We start from the raw sequence: 17533 nt of genomic DNA, 5'->3' as shown, positions 1-17533 counted from the left end.
GGAATACACATCTAGTATGTTTTAGTAGTTTTAGTCGTTCTTTAACCACTGTGATGTGTTGGAAGAGTTTATTTTTATGTGCTGTTTTAGAGGTACATTTTATCAGTATGGAACATGTTCAGTTCTTACAGTAGTTGATAGTGGGGGGGGGGGGGATCCTATCTTATTCTGCGTACTTTTATTGTGGTTCCGATAGCTCTTAGAGTTTCATAGTTCTCACCATGTCTGTATAGTGTATGTATTAGTTACTGTGATACCAAATTGTCTTACCCATGTATGTATGATGCTATGCGCCAGTGATGTATGAATGCTATTTATTTTTGTTTTTATCACACAGCAAGCTGCTTTCCTCGTGTATTTTTTATGTTCATTCATGTATTGTACACTTGGCAATAAATTATCTATCTATCTATCTATCTATCTTTTGCTGACCTAAGGGGGGGGTTAACTTATTGTGAGAGGAGTCTGGGTACAAGCCCTAAACAGACCTGGGAACCCATACAATTTCGCCGTATTTTGTACGCACGATTGTCTAAAATACGATCAGCGGGGCCAAAATACGACGAGAAAAATGTGTACATTACCGTTTTTCCCTTGTCGATCCAGTATTTTGTCATATAAATACAGTTTTTGTCAGTAAACATTGGAAGAAGCATTTAATTTAGATATATTGGTACACTTAATTAACGGTGCGACGGATGCGTGTGAAGCATGTTTGAATCATGGATGTTCAACTGCTGTGTGGAGTACGCTTATTTTTCTGAAAATACACCAAGGTTGTTTGAGAATACTCCAAGTGCAAAAACAGACAGAGCTATTTTTAAATTTGTCTTTTACTTGGCCCCTCTGCCTGATGCCAAAGGAAATGCCAAGAGAGCCAAAGAGCCTGAGTCCGGGGAAAGCATTCATTCAAATTGTGGAAGATTGATACAGTTTGCTAACCATCTGTAACTTCTACTGTTTCATTGTTGTTTTGAAAAAAACCCTATCATGTGATGTTGAAATTAGAAATGTTGTTCCAGTCATATTTGATGGTCATGGTCTGAGAAAGTTGGTCTGTGCAGACCTGTTTACACTACACATTGAGCGTAGTAAACTACGAATTTGAATAATATACTACGCAACTACGCAAGTCTGTCGTTTTCTACGCAAACGGTATTTAAAAGAAAATTTTTTTTTTTTTTTTTTCTTTTTTTTTTCGTCTTTACACCTGTTCCTTGTCCCGTTGTGCTCTCACACCGCCCCGTCCCTGCACGCAAACGGTATTGTTTCGGCTACGCATATCACAATCCGTAATTTTCTTCATCTCCCTTGACCGATCCATTTTCCAATCCATGTTTTCGGCCAGCAGTCGTTTGCTGCGTGCAGCGCGTAAAGCGCCCACGGGCGTTGCGTTGTAGCTTGTCCCTGCAATGTACGGCCCCCGGCGTGAGCGGACACCTGACATGTACGGACACATTTGCTTGGCACGGAGTGTTTTCCTTCCATATTTGCCCCCCCTTAAACGGACACCTGCAAAACGTGGACGCGGACACTCATTTTCGGTCTCAACAGCAGGTCATACCTCCAATGTGCGGACAGACTATCGTCAAATTTTCACCACAACATCGATAACAGAGCAGTCCGGCTCTTGGTACAAAGATCACAGCCGCAATGGCGTGATGACAGTCACTGATAACTTGAGTGCACGTGTACCCATCGTGTGTCTGTGTGTAACCTCTTTCATTGACAAGATACTCTTGTTTCCCCTCAGCCTTGACCAGTGAGTTGGTTGCCTAATCTATGAACCCTTCAGTTGTCTTGCTTTGTCAAAAGTTAGGACACAGTCAACTGGTTTTGCTCTGAGTGAACAGTGCAGCTGGCCTCTCTGGCCACAGCCCCAAACAGTACATGGCTGGAGGGAGTGAGAGAGAGAAGGGGGGGGGGGGGGGGGGTGGAGGGTTTGCTGGCTAAACTCTGTGGGGTGTCCGGTGTCACCGCATGTCAGCAGGAAGAGCATTGGAGAGAAATAGAGAGGTGTACTCTTCCACACAATGTCCAAGCATCAGTTGTCACGGCTTGGGGTAGGCATTAGTGAGGGAGAGTGGGAGCTGTGTTATGTACAATGTATTTTTGACTGAAGAGTGAAAAGTCACTGCCATGCCACATGATCGGCATGCAGTCAATAAAGCCAGACAAGAAACAAATAAATTACTTGATTATGACATGCAGCTCTATCTGCTGCTATTTATTCAAACTGGTTTTCAAGCTTATTCTTGCAAAGCAATCTGCACACGCTCCTCTGTGCTGTGTTTGTGTGGCTGCTTTCGTATGTCAGTGCATGGTGAGTGTGTTCACTGCCTTGAGGATTTATTTATCTCTTCTTTTCAACACTTTTCATGCAAATCATTTTTACAGAACGTTTAAAGAAGTATTAGGAGTTTATTGTTATTGTTTAGTAGCCACAAGAAGTGATTAGCATAGACTCAATCCTGTTGTTTGTGTGTCTCTGTGTGAGTGTATGGGGGAGGGGGTGGTGTGGTCACCCCTCCCGTGACCGGACACCTGCAATGTACGGACAGTTTTGCTATGGCCCAAGGGTGTCCGTTCATGAGAGGGACTGCTGTAATGCCGAATAGGCTTCTCCAAGCAAATGCCGGGCACAACTGAAAGCGTTACTGCCAAACCATGCGGGCGTTTTGACACAATGGCTGAACGCAGAGCACACGAAAGTGAAGATGAGAACTGTGAAGAAAATGACTCCGAAAGGCCACCGACCAAAAAGAAAAAGACGAGCAATGCGCCGAACCAAGTCTTTCTGCCAAAATATCATCAGGACTACCCATGCCTTGTCTTCGCGGAAAGGAAAACATCATGCTCATTGCACTGTCTGCAATTCCCATTTTTCCGTCAGTCAATCAATACATGTGGTAAAAAGTAGCAATCATTGTTCTTGTTGTTGTGATAGGTCGACGAGAAATTCTACACATTCAATTACAAAACTACACATTTGCCTCATTTTGCTCCCAGAAAATACACATGCAGTATTTTAGGGGTAAACAGGTCTGTCTGTGGAAGGTATCACTGTTTGCTAGGCAGATGTTACTTTTCTTTTCTGCAAATGTTTTAATAGCTTGAACAATGTATAAATTGTGTGTGTCTTCTTGTTTTCGTTCTTTTGTCTAACACTTTCCCTAAACTCTTTGTTTGAATTTTGATTTTAGTTGGTTTTGTTTGTTTTTTTGTTTGTTGCTGATGTTTTCCTTAAACTGCAAAGACACATCTGGTTTTATGTGAATGGCAATGATAAACATCTTGAGACGCCATTTCTTTTCATTATGGGGGTTTAAATGTTTCCTTCTGACAAATAGCATACACTTTACAACTTTCTTGTAATACATACATGTACATGCTTTGAAAGTTGATGTTCTACAAGCCACAAATCATACTAGCCATCACCATGCTATCCAGCACTAGAAGCTTCTTGTAAGCGTTTTAACGAACAGTGGACAAACAGCATTTTGCTTTCAGTTTAAATTGCTATTTTTTAGGTTCATGAGTATAGTCTGCAATTGCACTTCTCTCCATAAATTTGTGGAATTTCCTGTAAGACTTCCAACACTTAAGGCAAGGCAAGGCAAAATGTGTTTTAAAAAAACCCACCCTAGGGTTACATAAAATAGGTAAATGACATCAATAACAAAACAAAAACAGTAACAAGACTTAACTCTTCAAAATTATGAACCAGAAGTAACTCAAAATAAACTAATAGATGACTTTAAAACTGTTCACTTGTCTGCAAGTCTGCATAGTTTTCTCTGTGTTGTGTGTGCAGAACCAGAAGCGTTTCGGCAGCACACGGAGCAAGGAGGACCATCCCTTCCACAGCCTCCCCCTGCAGTGGACAGATTTGCAGACGGCGCTGGAACTGGAGCAGAAAAAGACGGCCAAACTGCAGGAGCAACTGGACAGACTGCGGGAAGAAAACTTCGCCCAGGCTAATGACTGTAAGTATTGTTGATGTCAAATCAAATCAAATCAAATTAACTTTATCATCTCAAATGGAGAAATTGCAGTGGGGCAAGGTAAAAATGTTTACCAAAAAAAAAATGTGTGAAAAAAGTCTGTAGAGTATGTGATGGTACAGATACATGTAATGTAAAGATTGATGAAAAAGTATTTACATTCTATTCCAGGTAAACTCCCTTTGAAATGTTTCCATACTTGGTCTTGTGCTAGCATGTACACATGGAGGGGGTCAAGACACTGGCAGGTCTGCACATAGTTGACCTTAGAGATCGGAAAAATCTCCACTCTTTACCCACCTGGGGCAGTCAGGATTCGAAACCCAAACCTTCCACACAGAAGGCTAATGTCCTAACCATTAGGCTACGCGCTCGTTTAAAAAGAGAAGTAAATCACAGCAATACCCTGTGAGTGACTTGAGTTAGTTTCATTTCTCCATTGGTTTCAGTGCTGAAGCTGAGAGGCCCGCTAAAAGAGAGAACGGAAAACACTGCCAAGACCGCCAAGGCCCTGACGCCTCGCATGCAGAATGCAGCCGTCACCAACATCATGCGCTCCCCCTCTGCCCAAACCATGACGCCACACAAGTCTGGTCGCCGTGGTTACCAGGTGCCGGTGCAGCCCACACCGCAGCGCATGCACCACAACATTCCCCACCGCTTTGTGACGGGCCTCAACACGCGCGCCACCAAGTGCGGGCTGTGTCTGGGGAGCGTTCACTTTGTCAAGCAGGCCTCCAAGTGTCAAGGTGTGTGTGAGTGTTCATTATGCTCATTTGTTTTACATTAAAAAAAAACCACAGATAAACAAACCAATAAAAAAATGTTTTAAAAGTTTTTGATAAATTGTTGACGCTCTCCCTACCTGGGCACTTTGAGCCATCCCTCCATCTTGATATTGAGAGGCTCCGAGTTGGAGTGCATCTCAGCTTCCTCGATGCGTGACATCATTTTTGCTTTGTTTGGATTTCAGAGGGTCATATTGATATTGGGGGGGGGGGGGGGGGTGGAGGGGGGTCTGTTTGATGTTGGAGGGATGGAGGCATAAGATGCAGATTAAGTGTTTGTTTGAAAGTTGTTTGGTTTGCAAAACAAACAAAATCCTTTTGCTTTGCCATGAACTTTATTGTCTCAGGTGTGATGAAGTGTGTTTACTCTTTCTCTATTTCCCTCTCTCTCTCTCTCTCTCTCTCTCTGAGTTTTGTTTTTCTTTCTGTCTTTCTTTCTTTTTGTCTTTCTTTCTGTCTTTCTTTCTTTTTGTCTTTCTTGATGTCTTTTGCAGCCCTTAATTTCTTTTCAAAGCTTGTTAAGCTTGTCTCCTTCATCTTAGTTTTTCTTTTCAGTTTTACAATTTTTGTGAAGACGAGCAAAATGAGTTCTGTAGGAAGGAAAATAAATGAAGATTTTCATTTTCATACTGCTTTTGCTTGTTGGCAGAGTGTGGCATGGTGGTGCATCCCAAGTGCGCATCCTCAGTCCCAGCAACATGCGGCTTGCCTACGGAATACGTGCGACATTTTGCCGACATGATGTCACGCATCGAGGAAGCTGAGATGCACTCCAACTCGGAGCCTCTCAATATCAAGATGGAGGGATGGCTCAAAGTGCCCAGGTAGGGAGAGCGTGAACAATTTATCAAAAACTTTAAAAAAAAAACATTTTTATTGGTTTGTTTATTTGTGTTTCTGTTTGTGATGTAAAATAAATGAGCAAGAAATATACAATTTTGAGTCTTTGTTATGCTCAACACAGAAACCGACGACTACTACACAGCATTACTGATTTCAGTAACAGGGGAATCAGGGCAGAGAATCTGGATATTTTAGCTATGCTCAGCAATGCAAACTGGCTAGTAAATAATGAACGAACATGCATCTGGGGGCCGGGTAGCTCACTTGGTAGAGCACTGGACTTGTGATCCCAGGCATGGTACTCTTCCGCCGATCGGCGGAAATCCGCCGAAAAAGAAAATCCGAAGAAAAAGAAAGAAAAAAAATCTGCTGGTTGACTTGAGATTATTATTTTTTCTTACTCAAGCCTTGTTATCTTTCACTTATATCCCTCTCAGCTTCAAGGAGAGGGCACTAAACACATTTGAATTAGTAAAAAGTCGTCAGCTTCAGGGGGCGTTGCCCCCTGACACCCACAAGGGGCGCTGCGCCTTGACCCCGCATGGGAGCCTGAGCGGCCCCCTGGACCCCCGGCTTTATTTCAGCTGAAATTGCCATTACTTCAGTACCATGCCTGGATCCGAAGGTCAAAGGTTTGAATCCCGGCATGGACGGACTAGGGTCAACTTTATGTGCAGACTCAGATACGGTATCCATGTCCCACCCTCGTGTCACCACCGTAGCTCGTAAAAGACCTCGGTCATTCTGCCATAAGTGCAGGTGGCTGATTACACCTAAACACGCATACACCTGGGTAGCGCGACTCTTGTTGCTGCTAGCTTTCCACTGGGAGGAAGCGACCCGAATTTTCCAGCTTTGGGATAATAGAATAAATGAAATGAATTGAAATGAAATGAGAAATGTGTGACAGAACGGGAAAGCCCGGCTGGGAGAAGAGGTGGGTGGAGCTGGACGGCTCCTACCTCATGCTCTACAAGGAGGACACCGACGCCAACCCCGTCGACACCTTTGACCTTTCACCCCCTGATGCCGAGGTCAGCGTGCACTCAGCGGTGACCGCTGCGGAGCTGACCAACACAGCGTCGCTGGACTTGTACTACGTTCTGCGTCTGGACCAGGACCCCCTTACAACATGCTGGCCTGGCAGGTTCGAGTTTTTTTCACTGTATATTCTCTCACTTCACAAAGCATTTCTTAATGCATGTAATGTTATGAGTGTACAAATAAAGATACAAACAGAATGCTCACAGATTGAACTTCTTTGAATTTATGAGGAAGCTAAGTTCTTGTGGTTGACTAGGGAATGAGAGATTTCTCCTCTTCCAACCAACAGCGCCTATTTTCATGGTATTAATATAGACTTACATGCTTAAATACAAAATTTAACAAAATTCTTACGGTTAAAGAATGATCTACAAACAACCTTTTTATAATTTACAAAGACCTGTCTTCTGATTTTGCCACTGTTGACATTTTCGTGCAGGTACCTGTACCTGATGACGACCAACTTCAGCGAGAAACAGCGCTGGGTGGCCGCACTGGAGGCTGCTGTCAGATCAGTCCAACGCCACGACAGACTCAGCAGAAATGTAAGCTGTATTTGTTGGTGGGGTAGTTGAAGCTGTCAAAGTCTTCAGTACAACAGTGGCGTACAGGGCCCAGGTGCACGAGAAAGCTACCAACCTGGTGGGAGCCAGCCGCAGTGCTGGATTGGTTGAAATTCAGATTTGTTCTCTCACCCGGTTGGGTGGCACCCACTGTCGGTTTGTGCACCTCACCCCTTGACTCAAACATCTGTACCTTTGTCAGACCTGTGCACATCTACGGTTTCTCCGTAATTTCTCCGATTTTTATATGCAGAATACGGTGCTACGGATTTTTAATTAAAATTCCGAAATTCCGATGTTTTACGCCAAAAAAACCACTTTTTTTCTGTTTAAAGATGTTTTGACCAATTAGTTGGCCGTTGCGCTGAAAAGACGTTTTCCGATTGAGTCTTTGTTCTTAGACTTAGTTCGTCCAGCGTCTGTGTGGCAACTTGTGATTGAAGTGAAACATGGAAAAGAAAAAAGAGTGCGAGATTCAGATAGTGAAGAGGAGACTCCGGCTCTGTCACCAAAGAAGAAGAAAACGGCACAACAGTGCTAGAAGTCCAGTTATTCTCAAGACAACCTGGAGATTGTAAAATCCAGCAAAGGAGACCTTTGACCTTTGAACTGTCGTTACAGCTTACAACTGAAACATTTTTAAAAACTACTGAAATTTGGTTTGTTTACTACTGATGAGCGTTTTGAGTATGCACAGGTCTGCTTTGTTTTGTTTCTTTTGAAAACATTTGCATCATTACAGTATTCATACTGTGAAGACTAAAGGTTCTTCCTGTGCAAACAATTGCGTACAACTCCACAGATCTGCCTACGTTTTTACCTGAGATAAGATTAGAACATTCTGTAACTTGGACACATGCAAAATCTGCACTGCATGGCAGTTTCTTGCACATAGTAGACATTCTTTGCTGAATTAATTTTGCAGTTTGACATATGTGTGTCAGTTACGGAACCAGGTTTAGCAAAAACATCCCCACTATGCTCCGAAAACAAAGGCTGTAGATTTTTGGTGTGTGTATGTGTGTGTGTGTGTGTGCGTGTGTGTGTGCGTGCGTGCGTGCGTGTGTGTGTGTGAGTCCAAGTGTAAAGATGCTTTCATCATGTGAATAAGCCTGGACAGATCTGGGATGGTGTACACAATAATGGATGTGGGGGAAAGTATCTTTTACAAGATGGATCTTTTGTAGGTCAGTTTCACAAGGATTAATGTGAGTAACAGTGTTAGCATTATTGTTGTCACTTTACTGTTCATTCTTTTGGTTACTGGTTGTGTCTGGACAATGGTTTCTGTTTGAGCTTTTCATTGGTTTATGACTGATTCGCCTCAGGGCGTTTTGTTTTTGTATCACTATCAGTGATCATTTTGTTATGGAATCTTTGAGTCATTTTCTCAAAGTTCCAACAAAAAAAAAGTGAATGAAATTGAAAGTGATGTTAACTGTTATTCAGTGTGTGTGCTCCTTTTAGAAACTTTCATTTTGGGTTTTCCGGAGCGCTTGGGTTTCTTAAACAATTTCTGTTACATTCTGATAATATTGAAAGTAGAAACAAAGAAGTTATAACAACACCAGCAAGTGCTCCCACCTTGTCTGTAACATTTGGTATGTGATAAAAAACTAATGTAAAAAATGCAGGAATTTACCTGCACCATGTGATTTAATGTGCATTGGTTGAAATTTCGATTTTGTTTGTCATGACAGGAGCCCCAGATGACGACCGTTGTTTCACTGAAGGAAAGCGACAGGAAAGAGTTCAATTGTGCTCTGGCACTTTCACCACAGGTAAGTCTGCCTCAGTTTTTGTCTCATATGGTAGTAGTAAGTTGACTGACAAGTGAGTGGTTGTTGGTTGGTTAGGTGCTCACTTACTTCCAAGCCATGTTTTTATGACAGTCAAACATAACAGCTGATCTTACCATCATATTTAAAATCATGTCCCTGGAAGGTCCTATTCTACCTGAGAGGACGCTGAACCTAAATAGTCAGGCAGTCACAGCTGATCTTCAAGTAATGTGTTATCTTAAATGTAATGGTTACTGAAGGTTGTGCGTTGTGCGTACAGATGGTACTGCTGGGAACAGACGATGGCCTGTTTGCACTCAACCCTCAAACGACGTCGGGCCGCCAGTACCTGGTGCAGCTGTCGGGTTTCGGCAGTGTTCACCAGATGGCGGAAGCCAAGGGGATCAGCATGGTGCTCCTCCTCACTGGTAGGCTGGCCACTTATACACCATGTTTGGAAATAACTCTGTCAAGTTTGTATGGGTTGTGGGAGAGTTGCTTTTCCTTGGAAGCCCTGAGGCAAGCTACATGCATGGGTGGGATTCTTCCGGTATATGCCGGAAATCCGGATTCGTAATGTTTGTGGCGACGGTTTTTTGGTTGTTAATTATATGTATACAAATCCTTCAGCGTCTGGGGGCCCCCACACCCCCCCTTAAAATTCTTCAGCGTCTGGGGACCCCCACACCCCCCCTTAAAATTCTTCAGCGTCTGGGGACCCCCACACCCCCCCTTAACATCCTTCAGCGTCTGGGGGCCCCCACACCCTCCCTTAAAATTCTTCAGCGTCTGGGGGCCCCCACACCCTCCCTTAAAATTCTTCAGTGTCTGGGGGACCCCACACCCCCCCTTAACATCCTTCAGCGTCTGGGGACCCCCACACCCTCCCTTAACATTCTTCAGGATTCATGACATTTTTCAGTCCCACCCATGTACATGTGACATTGAAAGCGAATTACTAGCGAGTAGCTTGTCTCCATACCAGGCCAGGGGATCTGTGCAGACGATTGACATCCCAGTGAGCACTAGCTCTGATCGATTTTGTCTGCTCTGTCTGCTCAATAGGCTCTTTTCCTTTGAAAGAACGCACATTGGAGCTGACAATGGGCATTGCCAATGGGATCACATCCTTCGGTGCACAGATCGTAGGTTCAATCCCCACGTTCGGCCAGAGATTTATTTCCCAGAGTCAACCTCGTGCAGACTCTCCTCGGTGATAGAACACCTCCGTGTGAACGCATGAGGACGATAGAGAACCCAAGTTCGCAGCGAAAGTCTCAGGGCTTGGAAACACGAATACATGCATGCAGAAGAAAGGAAGAAATGGGTAGAGCTGTCCTATTTGGCAGCTCGCTTTCCCCAGTAAGAAAGCAGCCCGAATTTCCATGAGGGTAACCTGACAGGACTACTGTATATCAGTCTTATCCTTATCCTAAGCTCCAACTTGATTCTTACCCACAGGCCCTGAGAGAAGGCTGGTGATGGTGGAGAGCAAGCTGATCAAGTGTCGCATGAGTCAGACCATCGGAGGCGAGACCACCCCCTTCACCTACAAGGTGGTGGAAGGCATCCAGAGCTGCACAGTCTTCGAGGTGGCTGTGTGGGCCGACGCCTCCTACCTGTGTGTGGGCATGCCCGACAAGGTGGTGCTCCTCAAGTACAACCCCAGTCTCGCCATGTACTGCGTGCGCAAGGTGGGTCTCTTGGGCTTTTTCTGGGTTTCTTAGGTCTCTTGGGCGATTTCAGGGTTTCTTGGGTCTCTTGGGCTTTTTCTGGGTTTCATTGCAAATGACAAGGGGTGTGTTAGCTTAAAGACAAATGATATTGATTTTAAAAAAAAAGGATCTTTTTTACCCTTTTTTGTGAAGCCAAACAAAATTGCAAAAGATAAACATGAGTAATAGTTTCATGTACACATTCTGTCACTCCTCCTGAGGAACTGACAAACAAATAGATTTTAAGAACCAAGTTTGTCTTGATGATTTCAACTTATCAGCAGTAGAACATTAATCGTAAGGTCACAAGCAGGCTGTGCATGAATCGGTATCATATATCATTAATGGGGAGTGCCTTGGTGTCCCAAATGGAAGGTCAAGAGTTCAAATTCTGCCAGCAGCACCTGGTAAGTAAAAGCATGGAGTTTAATTTTGTTCAACTGCCCCAGTCAACATTATGAGCAGACCAACTGAAAGCCTGATCTTTTGTGAATGCAATCACAGGTGATCAAATTGAAATAGAGGTTGGGCAAATCTAAAATTGTTCACAGGAAACTTTGGAAGTGTCAATGTTGACGTGTATCTGTGTTTTCAGGAAATGCTGTCCAACCAGCCGTGCAGCTGCATGACTATAGCAGAGAGCTTTGCCATCGTGGGAACAGACCGGTTCTACCGCATCAGCTTGGAGCATCCCAGTTTGTTAGGTATGTATTCGGGCCGGGACAGACACAGGTCAAGGCGGGGATATAGCTCAGTTGGTAGCGCGCTGGATTTGTATTCAGTTGGCCGCTGTCAGCGTGAGTTCGATCCCAGGTTCGGCGGAAATTTATTTCACAGAGTCAACTTTGTGTGCAGACTCTCTTCTGTGTCCGAACCTCCCCCCGTGTACACTACATTGGGTGTGCACGTTAAAGATCCCACGATTGACAAAAGGGTCTTTCCTTGCAAAATTGCTTAGGCACAGTTAATAATTGTCTACCTATACCCGTGTGACTTGGAATAATAGGCCGTGAAAGGTAAATATGCGCCGAAAAGGCTGCAATCTACTGGCCATATAAAATTTCATCTCACACGGCATCACTGCTGAGCGCCTAGAACTGTACCCACGGAATATGCGCGATATAAGACTCATTGATTGATTGATATGCAGGCTCAGATATGGTATCTATGATACAGTATCTATGTCCCACTCCTGTGTCACCACTGTGGCACGTAAAAGACCTTGGTCATTCTGCTGGAAGTATAGGTGGCTGACTACACCTAAGAACTCATACATCTTGGTAGCGCGACTCTGATGTTGCTTAGCTTTCCATTGAGAGAAAGCGACAAATAGTAATGAAAATGAAAAAAGAGAAATTGTGCTGGTTTTCCTTGTGAATAAAAAAAAGTCTGGCTTCTACAGTTATTGTCAACCTGAATATTTTATTATTGTTCTTTAATCACTCTAATGCTTTTGTGTGTGACAGACTTTGTGGACCGTCAAGACAGCTCGCTGGCGTTCGCAGCGTTTGGAGCGGCCAACCATCACAGCTTCCCTCTGGCCGTTGTGCAAGTGTCGCCCGAAGGTCTGCCGCTGGAGTTCCTGCTCTGTTTCCATGGTGAGGCACTTGTGACATCTCTTACAGATGATCTATATAAAGGGTCACATGATTGACATTATCTCTTCGCATGAATTATCGTCTCAGTGTTTTGTGGCCTTTCTGTCTTTACAACTTGTAAATGACCCTCGCGGCTATCAAAAACTAATTGAGTGTGTATCTTTGCGCCTCGCTAGCAAGTGTTCAATGAGCCGATTTTCATAGTTCATCAGAATTGAACACTGGTAATTGACCAATCACAGAATTTAAAGGCAGGTTTATTGAATTACAAAACAAAATAAACTGCATCTTGTTGTTATGTGTTGTCAAGGCATGGTAGAGAAACTGGAAAACAGGTTTGTGAGTTCGCTCATGTGAAACAGATAAACATGTAAAGTGAAAGCACAATCGATACGTCTACTCGTCTCTCTCTCTCTCTCTCTCTCTCTCTCTCTCTCTCTCTCTCTCTCTCTCTCTCTCTCTCTCTCTCTCTCTCTCTCTCTCTCTCTCTCTCTCTCTCTCTCTCTCTCTTTCTCTCTCTCTCTCTCTCTCTCTTCTCTCTCTCTCTCTCTCTCTTTCTCTCTCTCTCTCTCTCTCTCTCACTCTCCCCCTCTCTCTCACTCTCCCCCTCCCTCCCTCCCTCTCTCCCTCTCTCTCGCACTCGCTAATACCATAAATATTATATATGTATTCTTAAACGGATTTTTGTTTTGATGTGCAATTTTCATTCAATTTTCTTTTCATGTTTGCTTGCTTTCATTTAAACTGTACAGTCAATATAACACTTACCTCGACAGTACTATTCTTGCACATTATCTATTATAGGCCGAAAAAATTGGACAAAACGCTGCGTGGGTACAATTATCTCCCATAACCATGCGCCACCGTGGATCCCAAGCACTGTCCGAGTGCTTCCCCCTTACAGGATGTAGGTGGCGCGTCCTCTTTCTTTTTTCGCGCGTGACAGTAGGCTGTGTTTCTGCTGCGCTCCCGGATTATTTTGGATTCTAGAGTCTTCTTTTCTGTGTGGATTACCACCTGTTGGATTTTTGTGTGTTATTCCACTTCTGGCTTGAGGCTACGTTGTTTTTCTTCCAACTTGTGCCTCCGTTGTTGTGTGGCGGACTCGGCGTGCCTACCGTCCTACTTCGTGGTGACCGGTCGTCTGCTTCTCGTTTCGCCTCATTCACTTGAGTATTGACCTAATTTTCTTTGAATTTTGTTAATTCTCTATTTTTTAAGGGTACGTACAGGGCGAGGTAGGATGTCTCGTCTTGTTTTGGGCTCTGGTTCTACGGAACCAGAGTCTGCCGGGGGCAACCCTTCTCCGGGCGCACAGCGTCATGTTTTGCGCACGGACAGGGGGACCTTTCGGCGCTCCGACTCTCCCTCCCCAAACGCTTTGCGTTTGCGGCGAGGGAGGGCGGAGAAAGCCTGTTTGAGCAAGCTCAATGCGAGCTTGCTCAAACAGGCTGGGCTTGAACCTGGGACTTCGGGCGGGGCTGCGCCGTCGAAGGTTCGGGGAAGGTCGAGGGGAAAGAAAAAGCGTCTTTCTCCTTCTCCTTCCGTGGAACACGCTTCCCCCCCTTCGACGCCGTTGTCCGGCCCTCAGTCTCAGGCTTCAGCTCCTCCCGGTTTCAAGCCAGGGGGGAAGGTTTTCTTCTCCTCCCTGGCTCGAATCCGGGGGCGGGTCGATTCCCAACCCTCTTTGGGGGTTGGTGAATCTGATCTAGGGGCTACGGGAGAGACTCAGGTTTCGACTTCTTTCTTTTCCGGTGCCTCTCCTGTGCCCTCCTCGGTTTCCACCGCTGTGGAAGCCAGGAGGGACACGGGTCCTCCTCTAAACTCCCTCGCTGGGTCGTCTACTGCTGTTTCGACAGTAGTCTCGGACTCATGGGGGGGGAGATCGGAGGAGATGACGGGGTCTATGAATTCCCTCCCCGCTGGGGTTGGGATGCGAATTGACCCCGTTCAGGGCGGTCCTGTGGGGGCAGGGGTTTCAGGCTTCGTGCCTACGACCACTGCTACTACGGTTCCCTCTGACGTCCGTGTGACTGGTGGCTGTCCCTCTATGAAACGCTCCGGCCGACTAGTTACTGGACGTGGAGGTGTTCGACAGAACGTGGTACTTCTGTCGAATGGTCAGGGCGACGGGAACATTGTTTCTGTTGCTCAGACCGACACCTCCGACCGGACCGTCTTGACCCCACGCCATTCCTTAGCGTCTGGTGTTCGGGTGACGGATGGTCCGGACCAAGGGTCCGGAACGGTCCAGGCTTACGGGTCGGGATCGAACCGGACCCACGGGTCCCGACTGGACTTGACCTCCGGGTTTGGTCCGGACGGGACCCATGGTACGGGACCGTACCGGACCTTAGGGTCCGGTGCGGGACAGTACCTCTGGCCCTTGCCGGACCTACGGGTCCGGATGGTACGGTACGGGACCAGTGGTCCGGTCGGGACCGGACCACCCGACCACCTCTGTTGGTCTGGGTGGTCTGGCACCGAACCGGAACACACCGGACCACCGGACCTACGGGTCCGGATGGTACGGTACGGGACCAGTGGTCCGGTCGGGACCGGACCACCCGACCACCTCTGTTGGTCCGGGTGGTCTGGCACCGAACCGGAACACACCGGACCACCGGACCTACGGGTCCGGATGGTACGGTGTTTCCACGTCCGGACCGAACCACCCGAACACTTTTGTGGGTACGGATGGTTCTGTGCCGAACGGGACCTCCGGATGGTACGGGACCGGACCGGACCACCGGACCGGACCGGACCACCGGAACACCGGACCACCCGACCGGACCGGATCGGCACCCCCGACCGGACCGGACCATTTCTTTTCTGATCAGACCCGATGGGTCCCTGTTCAGTCTATAAATGGCGGGGGTTCATTGGCTGGACTGACCCAACAGTCGCAGGGTTTTTGTTGTTCTCTCCCTTCGGCTGCTGGAGACGTTTCGTCTTTGGGGCAGGGGTCTTCGCGGCCTCTTGCTTCAGTGGGCGTTTCGTCACAGCCTACTTCATCACTTTCGGCTCCTCCCCCTCAAGCTTCCTACACTCCTGCTGTTGAGGAGTTGTCGGGAAGTGAAGAGGAGAGTGAGTCAGAGGACGATGGGGAGGAGGATCAGGGTCGCCCTGAGGTTAACACTGATCCTCTACCCTTGCCGGTTTCTGATGGAACTTCCGAAGCTATGCTTCGTACTTTCCAACAGTACATGACAGACATCACGCGGCGTCTTGACGCCACGGATGCCTCTCTTAAGCGTCTGTCGTCTAGTGTTCCCAACCCTTCGGTTGACACACAGGATGTGGAGTCTGAGGACGAGAGGCAGGAGGCTCTCCCTCGCACAGCTAGAAGGACGTTTGAACAGTTTCAGGACGTCCTTCCCTCCGACGCCCTCTCGTCCTTGGAGTCCGCTTCGGCCCGGGCGCGGGAGGCACACGCCGCGTCTGCCGGCGGCTCGTTTTATGAACGATCCGGCCGCCAGCAATTCGCGTTCCACCCTAGTCTTAGTGCCACGGTGGAAGCGGCAGCACATCGCCTGAGGAGTACAGATTCACGTGCGAACGCGACCTATGTTCCTCGGGAGGACGCGGATTCAGTGCCGTGCTTTCCTTCGGGAGGCGCACCTCCACTGTTTCCTCGTGTCCAATCTGTTTCGTCCCTCCCTTTTCCCTTTGACTCTCGAACTCTCCCTTTCCAGACTTCGAGTGTTCAGGGTGGGGCTGACGGTGATGTGTTCGTTGGGGAGGTGCCTTCGGTCAAGAAGGTGGAACTGAGCTCTGCTTCGTTCCACAATCTTGAGGCCACCGTTTCTTCCATTGTCGAGGCCCAATCACAGGCCTTGACATGGATGAGCACGCTGTCCACACTGTTGGACCCTCCCGATCGGGCAGAGTCCGATTCCACTCGGGTCCTTGACACGGTTCGAGTGGATCGGGCTTTGCATGCCGTGCGATCGTGCGTGACGACTGCGGCAGAATTGGCCATTGGAACACGGGTCCACTTGTTGGCCCTGTTCCGTGATCATTTTCTGGCTACTTCTTTAGTGCCTCCGGATATGAGGAAGAGTCTGAGGAACACGTTTCCTCAGCCTTCTTCCCTCTTTCATCCGGGCACTGTCCGTTCTGTGGTGGAGTCCACACGCCAGAGGAACACTGATTCTCTGATGGTTGGCCTCGCTGCTTCGGCGACGTCGGCGGGGAGTAAGAGAAGTGCTACAGTCACCTCCAGCTCCCAGCCTCAGAAGAAGAAGAAGAAGAAGCCAGTTTCACTGCCTCCTTCTTCCTCCTCTCAGGCGCCTGTCGCGTTCCCCCCTGCGGCCCCGGCTTCTCGTGCTCCCAAGCGCAAGAAGAAGGGTGCTCAGACAGGTAAGGGTAAGCAGCACCACCAGGGGGGTGGTCGCAAGCCTGCGCCTGCCCGCCAGCAGAATTTTCAGTGAGTCCCGGCCCTACGTTGACGCCCCCTCAAGTTGCCCCTCTTTCGTCCGTCGGTTCCCTTTTTCGGGCCCGCGACATGTGGGGCAGACTGGTCTCCAACCAGTTTATCTTGAGGGTGGTGGGGTCGGGGTTTTCTCTACCGCTGTCGTCACAACCTCCATTGTCCGCTCTACCTTTGACGTTCCCCCCTCCTCGAGACCCTGCCAGATGGCAGGCTCTTCAAGACGAGGTGAACTCGTTGGTCGAGAAGAAGGCTGTCTACCCCCTTTCTCAGCCTTCTCCGGGGTTCTACTCCCGCCTGTTCACCGTCCCCAAAAAGGACGGCAGGTTCAGGCCGGTGTTGGACCTCTCCACCTTGAACTTGTACCTTCGCAGGTGCAAGTTCAAAATGGAAACCCCTTCGTCGGTCCGGTTGGCCATCCGGCCAAACGATTGGGCCACGTCTGTGGACCTCCAGGATGCTTACTTCCACATCCTGGTGGCCCCGGGGTACCGACATCTGCTCCGGTTTGTTTGGGAGGGCACAGTGTTCGAGTTTCGGGCCCTCCCATTCGGCCTGTCCTTGGCCCCGCTGATTTTTACAAAGGTGGTCAAGGAGCTGGCGGCGTTGGTCAGAGCTCAGGGTGTGCGTCTGCGTCAATATTTGGACGATTGGCTCACCCTGGCCCAGTCTCGCGATCAATGCCTCCAACACACCCGGCAGGTCCTGGACCGGACCCATGCTTTGGGGTTCCAGATACAGTGGCACAAGTCGGACCTCGTGCCA

General features: G+C 47.5%; 1 protein-coding gene across 6 annotated transcripts in view; it reads left to right on the top strand.

Annotated features, from left to right (window-relative positions):
- The window catches only part of LOC138976478 (citron Rho-interacting kinase-like), a 76287-nt gene that overhangs the window by 46023 nt on the left and 12731 nt on the right, over window positions 1-17533 (top strand). For 5 of the 6 annotated variants that reach the window (XM_070349328.1, XM_070349332.1, XM_070349333.1 and 2 more), the window contains 11 exons: window positions 3815-3986; window positions 4454-4753; window positions 5442-5616; window positions 6546-6782; window positions 7119-7224; window positions 8430-8450; window positions 8943-9023; window positions 9304-9451; window positions 10485-10717; window positions 11334-11442; window positions 12205-12336. In XM_070349328.1, coding sequence (XP_070205429.1) covers window positions 3815-3986; window positions 4454-4753; window positions 5442-5616; window positions 6546-6782; window positions 7119-7224; window positions 8430-8450; window positions 8943-9023; window positions 9304-9451; window positions 10485-10717; window positions 11334-11442; window positions 12205-12336 — 1714 coding nt within the window. The remainder of the gene's footprint in view (window positions 1-3814; window positions 3987-4453; window positions 4754-5441; window positions 5617-6545; window positions 6783-7118; window positions 7225-8429; window positions 8451-8942; window positions 9024-9303; window positions 9452-10484; window positions 10718-11333; window positions 11443-12204; window positions 12337-17533) is intronic. The other variant, XM_070349330.1, reaches the window with a different exon arrangement.

This window comes from Littorina saxatilis, linkage group LG9 (genome assembly GCF_037325665.1).
Source record: "Littorina saxatilis isolate snail1 linkage group LG9, US_GU_Lsax_2.0, whole genome shotgun sequence".
In the NCBI taxonomy this organism is placed as follows: domain Eukaryota; kingdom Metazoa; phylum Mollusca; class Gastropoda; order Littorinimorpha; family Littorinidae; genus Littorina; species Littorina saxatilis.
This window is presented reverse-complemented; position numbering and strand designations above follow the sequence as displayed.